Raw genomic sequence first — 6,984 nt, 5'->3', positions numbered from 1 at the left:
TTTTTTTTTTTTTTTTGATTCATTCTACTATTTAATTTTTTAGTAATATTTATTTATTGATATATGTACATATAAATCCCCGGAATTTGATAATTTGTTCAGAAAGTGAAAAATTTTTTTTTTTTTTAAATAACAAAAAAAAGTTCAGTTTAAAAAAACATTTTTAACTTCAATTTATTAAATTAGCTTAAGATCAGAGATCACGTGAGAACGAATTAATTAAAACAAAATATTTTATTATAATTAATTTAAATAATTAATAACGTGACGAAATTAATAAATTATTTAATGAAATCTGTTTTTTTTTTTTTTTTCGTATGGATTAAGAATTTTTGGGAGAATAAAAACGCATGGTTATTGGCTTTTTTTTAAGTAATAAAATAATCTACGTGAATTCCTAAGTTATAAAAAAAAAAGAAAACCGGAAACTTAAAATTAAACGGAAACGGAAACGAAAACTTAAAGGTTTTTTTTTTCCTCTTGGGAAAAAATTTTTTTAACTATACGATAATTTCAGAGTTTTTTTTTATATTGAATTATGCTTATATAATACTATTACGTCATAATAAACACGTCAGAAAACACGCAAGAAAGTACGTCATAATAATAATAATAATAAGAAAAAAAAAAGGGGGGGATAAAAAATTATAAGCATAGGGAAAGAAAGAATTAAATTTAAATATTTATATTATATTAATATTATCATTATTATTTTTTATATTTATCTATTGGATGTCCATGCGATTTTATGAAAAAAAAAAAAAATTTTTTTTCCCCAATAATATTCGCGACGATATTTATTTGACTATATAATAATAATAATAATAATAATATCGAATAGTTCCTTCATTTAAAAAAAAAAAAATTGATTAAATAAAAAAAAAAAAGGAAAAAGGAAAAATTAATCCAAATTGATACCTCCGTTCGATAAACTTGTTTTGCTCTTCTTTTCAGTCGTACCAACTGTTTTCGGTGGATTTCTAAATGAAAAATATGATTTGAAACTTTGTTGTATTCTATCGAAAAACGAACTCGTTGTCGCGGCCATCGGTGAATTTTGATTTTGTATATTATTATTATTATTATTATTCGGTACGAATTCCGGTTGAGTTTTTTGTTTTTCCGGTTCGGGCATGACATTTTCCGAACTATTCGATTTGAATAATTCCTTATCGGATTCTTCTAAATCGTCATCCAATTTAACATCGTCTAAATTAGTATCGTTATTAATTATAATTTCTTTTTCTTCGACGCTCGCGACACTTTTTTTACAATTTGTTTCGTTTATTTCTTCTGCTGATAGTTCGTCAATGAGTAATTTTAAATTTTCATCGCTCATCGCTAAAAACGGTTTACTTTTGACATCGTTGGGTTCTTCGTTGTTTTTCAATTTATTTTCTTTTACAACGATAATATTATCGGAATTTTTAGGTAAAGGACTTAATTTGTTGAGGGTTAACGATCCTTTAGTTCTTTGTGCTTTAACTTGTTTTTGCGATTTGTTCATAATTGCGGATTCTGTTTTTTTCCCTTTATCTTCCATAATTGATTTTTTAGTTTTTTCACTTTCCGTAGATTTTAACAATCTATTTTTAACATTGCATTGATTTTTTTTCCCCCCGTTTCTAACGACGCTACTCTCTCTCGATGAGAATTCTTCTTCTCCGTGTTGTTTTCCAGATTTCAACATCGATTTACTTCTATTTTGTTCCATTTTTTTATTTCCTCTATTACTACTACTTATAGGTAATGAATCTGCAATCCCTGATTCGATTCCGTTGGGCATTTTTCTTCTTCTTTTTTTTATTTATTTATTAGTATGAGTTTATCCAAAATTACATTGCATATTCAGTCTGCAAAGATGAAAATTGTAACTATATTTGGGAACAAAAAAAAAATTTCAAACGTGCTCACTTTTTTTTTTTTTTTTTTTTGGAATAATAATAATAATAAAAACACACGATTTACTTTTTACGAACCTCATAATAAATAATTTTTTTTTTTTTAATAAAATCCATACGAAAAGAAAAATTATAATAACTTCCGCTTAAAAAAAAATTTTGTTTACTTTTAATCATTTACAAAAAATGGGTAATTTAAAAATATCAAAAACGACACACACATATACACGCGTTTGGGGGGGAGGGGGCAGGGGGGTCAGGAAACAATATAAAATCAGCAGGCATAATTTATGTATACAATTAAAAAAAAAAAAAATTAACGTGAATTTAACTCAAATGAATTTTCAATAATAAATATACAAAAAAAAAAAAAATAATACTAATAATAGTGATTAAATTCTAATTACACTATTTATTTACTAATGATTTCTAACGATAATAATATTATTATTATTAAGTTTTTTTTTTTTTGTATTATAATTATTTAATACCTGAAAAAAATAAATGAGACATTTTTTGTTTTTTTTTTTTTTTTTTTTTTTTAATGCATCGGAGGACACCAAAATTTTTTGTATAAAAAAAAAAAAAAAAAAAAAATGGAAAAGAAAATAAATTTTTTTTTTTTAAACTTTTTTTAAAATTTTTTCATTATATAAATTTTGTTTAAAAATTATCACATTAAATTTTGATCGGAACTATTGTTATTACAAAAAAAAATTTTCCGAGGCCCTACTTTAAACTGTTTTGTTTTGGGTTTTGTTTTTTACGGGCAACAAAAGAACGTAAAGAATCCATTGCTAAAGTTGAAGCATTTTAAATTATTATTAATATTGTCTATCAATTTATCATTATTATTACTAATAAAGAATTCTTATAATTAAATTTAATCTGTAATTATTATTATAATAAATAATTTTTCATTAATAAAACTAAATTTCCTTTTATTAATTAATAATATTATCATCATTTTTTTTGCTCTTACTCATTTTTGAAAAAAAAAAAAACTTTTAAATATATATAAAATTAATTTAATAAAAATTATTATTATCAATACTAAAAGTAATCAAAAAAATTAATAAGGGAAATTTTTTATAAATTTAATTTATTGATTGATAAAAAATATATAAAAAAAAAATTATTTTAAATTTTTTATACATGTAAAATTCATAAAAAAAATATATATATATACAAAAATATATTAAAATAACGTATGTTTTTTTTTTTTTAAATATGTTTACATGCATATAAATAAATAAATTTTTGCGTGCGTGTGTGCGTAGGTGCGTGTGTATATGCACGTGAGAGTGAAAACCAAAAAAAAAAAAAAGTAAGAAAAAAAGAAAAAGAAATTTTTTTTTGTTCAAGAAAAGCGTATAATTACTAAGAAATCCAACGCATAAATTATACACACTAAAAATGATCCAGCAATAAGAAGTAAAATACAAGAATGAATCCGGTTAGAACCACATTGTTGAAAGGATTGATAGGGTATAATTAATGAAACAAAACAAATAAATGAAAAAATAGCTCCTATCAATGATATCAATAGCACCTGCAAAAAAAAAAAAATATATATATATATATTAATTTAGAAATAATAATAAATAATAATAAAAAAAATGAATAATATCTGTTGTTAACTTACCGGTTTGTTTGAAACTGGTTTTCTTAACATTTGCGACAAAACATCCCCTCCGGTAAGAAATAAAAGTGAAAAAAATGTTATAAAAAGAAAAATCAATTCGTTAGCGGAAAGCAAAGGGATTTGATCAAGGGAATAACTTCTTAAAAAAAATAACAGAAGGAAACAAAACAAAACGGACCCCTGTGTTTCATTCAAAATAAATTTTCATTTTTTAAAAAGAAAAAGAAAAAAAACCGTTAAAACATGTAATATATGTAATAAAAAATCAATCAATCAATTAATATTTATCAATATAAATTTACCAATTCCATCAATCTTAATGGTTTGCAAAAAGGAGTATTTAAAGTTTCATCCATTAAAATGATTTTTATATCAATACTATTTACTTTCGAAATTTATTAACCGCGTAATTTCCAGGTTAAAAAACATTGTTGCCAATTTTATTTATTTATTTATTTTTTTTTTGACTACTATAAAAAAATTTCGTTTTGCGTTCTTTCGACAAAATACCCCCTCTGTAATAAAAAAAAAACAAGAGAAAAGTTTAATTAAAATATATATTATTGTGTTGTTTTTTTTTATATTTATATTATTTAAAATTTATCATTATTATTTATATATAAAATAATTTAAATATATTTATCGTAAACAAAATTAATTAATACCTTTTTTGTTTTTTTTTTTGTTTTTTTTTTTCGTTTTAATAATAAAAAAAATTATAAAAAACCATAACAAAACCCAAACGAGCCACAAACGTAATTTTATTGTTTACAACGTATTAATAACGTAGTATTGTTTGTTATTGGCATTTTTTTCCCGCGTAAAAATTTAAATTTGAAGAAAAAAAAGAATTTTAGAATGTGGAAACGTTTAATTAAATCACTTAATAAATTATTTGTATGTAAAAAATTTTTTTGCATTCAAATAATTGTAATCAACAGAGAACATTTTTTGAAAATATAATTTTAAAGAAGTAAAAAAAAATTTTTTTTTTTTTCTTTTAAAAATTAACACTTTGGAGTTTTTGTTTAAAAAAAAAAAAAAAAAATGTGTAAATTTTTTAAAATAATGGAAAAATCTATCGATAAGAAAATTTTATCTATTATTATATAATAGATAATGGAAGACCAAAAAAAAAACAACCTTGAAATAAAAAAAAAACTCAAATGACAATAAATATTTTTTTAACAAAAAAAAAATTAACAATATAATAATTATTAACAAAAAGAATAAAATTTTTTCTTTTTTATAATAACCATAATATTATATTATAATAAATAAAATATATCGTAACGTTTTTTTTTTCCCCCCTAAAAAAAAAAAAATAAATTACAATCAAAGTGAATGAAAATACCGTCCGTAACAACAATGTAATTGTTTAATTTTTTTCATCGTGGAATTAGATAATTAAAAAAAAGTAAATATCGATTTACGGACTTTTACGTAAGGAATTTTTTTTTTATTTATTTTTTAATTTTATTATTATTATTTTTTTGATAATATTTTACGTTAGTGTGTGTATTTTTTAAAAAACAATTTTTTTCGTCAAGTTTTAACGAGTTTTTAACGGTTTTTTATTGACAAAAAAAAATTATTTGTACGTATAAAAAAAAAAAATTGTCGGGAATTGTCGGGGAAAAAAAAAAAAAAAATTTTTATTTTTATTAAACGTTTTTCGTAAACAATAACAAAATAAACGTGGTTGTTATATATATACGTACATGAGGAAAAATTTTAAGAGAATTTTCATTTAAAAAAAAAAAAAAAAAAACATTTACGATTGGAATTTCGCAAACAATGATTTATTATTATTTAAAAAAAAAAAAAAAAAATTACACTAATTATACTTATTGGTTACTCTTTTTAGTGTTAAAACGAATAATCTCACTTTAGGAAAATATATCTCGTTTTATTTTTTAACGGATTTTTACGCGGAAAATTTATTAGGATCTTTTGCAAAACCTTAATTATTCCTCGTAAAATTATCGAAAAATAATAATAATGATGATGATAACATTATCCAATTTTCATTTCAAAAAAAAAAAAAATTGTCTCAATACAAAATTTTTGATCTTATAAATTTTTTTTTTATTATACATAATCAATAGAATAATTTATTTATTTATTTTTTTTTCCGTAATTATTAATGAATGTTAAACGTTTAAACGGGTTAACCGAAGGATATTACATACACTCACACACACACACACACGCACACACACACGCACACACACACAGACTCACACACACACACACACACACACATAAACCCTTTTTAAATAAAATATTAATTTGTAAGAATGTACTAAAAAATTTTTTTTTTTTTTTTGGGTAGTAGGCAATCAACCGGTGACAGAGAAGTTATTGTTTGAAATTTTATATCGAATTTGTTTATATATATATATATAACAAATACGGTGGAAAAAAAATAACATTTTATTCCTGTTGGTTTCTCTGTGTAAGATTTATTATACTTTTTCAAAAGAAAAATGAATACGAAATTAACCGTACCTTATATTTTGAAATTAATTGAATTGGTAAGAATTCATTTATCATTATTATTGTGATGATTTTTTTTTTTTTCTATAAAGTTTACTCATATATATTTTTATTTACAGTGTTTAGCTATTATTGCTGTGGGATTAATTGTAGATCCGATAAATAATGGAGTTTTATCGTTCAATCATAATCACAGCGGTATCGTTTACGTATCTTGGCCATCATACATAATTATCAACACGATATTGCTTATATCATTTGTTGCCGGTGAACGAATACCAAAAATAACGGTAAGTTTTTTTTTTTTTCTTCGAGAATAAATTTATTATTTAATGGCCGCAAGGTATATATGTAACATTCGTTGGGGTCCCCCTCGCAGGAAAGGAGAAAAAAAAAGGTAAATATTTTTTATATATATATATATGTGTATATGATTCGCAGCAAGTTTTATTCTCCTTTATCGGAGGATGTTTATTTGTGGCTGCAGCAGCCGTATCTCTTGAAAATTGGAGAAAACATCATTCCGGTGAAATAAATCTACTTAAAATGAACGTTCAACAATACAGCGATCAAAGCATAGCTTCCGGTATATTAGCATTATTTTGCGCTCTCACATTTTTCATCGATACCGTTATCACTCTTAAATTTGCATAGGATGACGCCTCTAAAGTAACTCTCAATGTAGCTAACGTTGAAGAATTAATAGTGAGAGAGGAAAAAATTTCTCCATCACCACCTGGTACCCTACTGCTACCACCATCATCGGATAATTTGTAGAAAAATAATTAAATAATATAAATCAAAGGTATTCAGATTTTTTTATTAAAAAAATGTTTCCACATTCGTAGTGGAATTCAGTCAGAATAAAAATTTTTAGCTAATTTGAGACTTACTTTAGTTTTTTAAAAAAAAAAAATTTAGTTTTATTGTACAAATTTT

At 22.6% G+C, this 6,984-nt stretch overlaps 2 protein-coding genes across 2 annotated transcripts; one reads left to right on the top strand and one right to left on the bottom strand.

The window, feature by feature from the left end:
- Nucleotides 1–797: 797 nt before the first annotated feature.
- Phum_PHUM460350 (uncharacterized protein) lies at nucleotides 798–1,786 on the bottom strand (the record flags this gene model as incomplete). Its single annotated transcript, XM_002429997.1, has 2 exons — nucleotides 798–805; nucleotides 919–1,786. The coding sequence occupies 2 exons, from the start codon at nucleotides 1,784–1,786 to the stop codon at nucleotides 798–800; spliced, it is 876 nt and encodes a 291-aa protein (XP_002430042.1).
- A 4,249-nt stretch (nucleotides 1,787–6,035) lies between these two features.
- Nucleotides 6,036–6,699, top strand: Phum_PHUM460340 (uncharacterized protein; the record flags this gene model as incomplete). The annotated part of the gene is made up of 3 exons (XM_002429996.1): nucleotides 6,036–6,083; nucleotides 6,165–6,335; nucleotides 6,487–6,699. 3 exons carry the CDS (start codon nucleotides 6,036–6,038, stop codon nucleotides 6,697–6,699), a joined length of 432 nt encoding a protein of 143 aa, XP_002430041.1.
- Between the last annotated feature and the right edge of the window lie 285 nt (nucleotides 6,700–6,984).

Source organism: Pediculus humanus, genomic scaffold, assembly GCF_000006295.1.
Source record: "Pediculus humanus corporis 1103172108240 genomic scaffold, whole genome shotgun sequence".
NCBI lineage: Eukaryota > Metazoa > Arthropoda > Insecta > Psocodea > Pediculidae > Pediculus > Pediculus humanus.
Note: the sequence above shows the minus strand (reverse complement) of the source record. Positions and strands in the feature narration are given on the sequence as shown.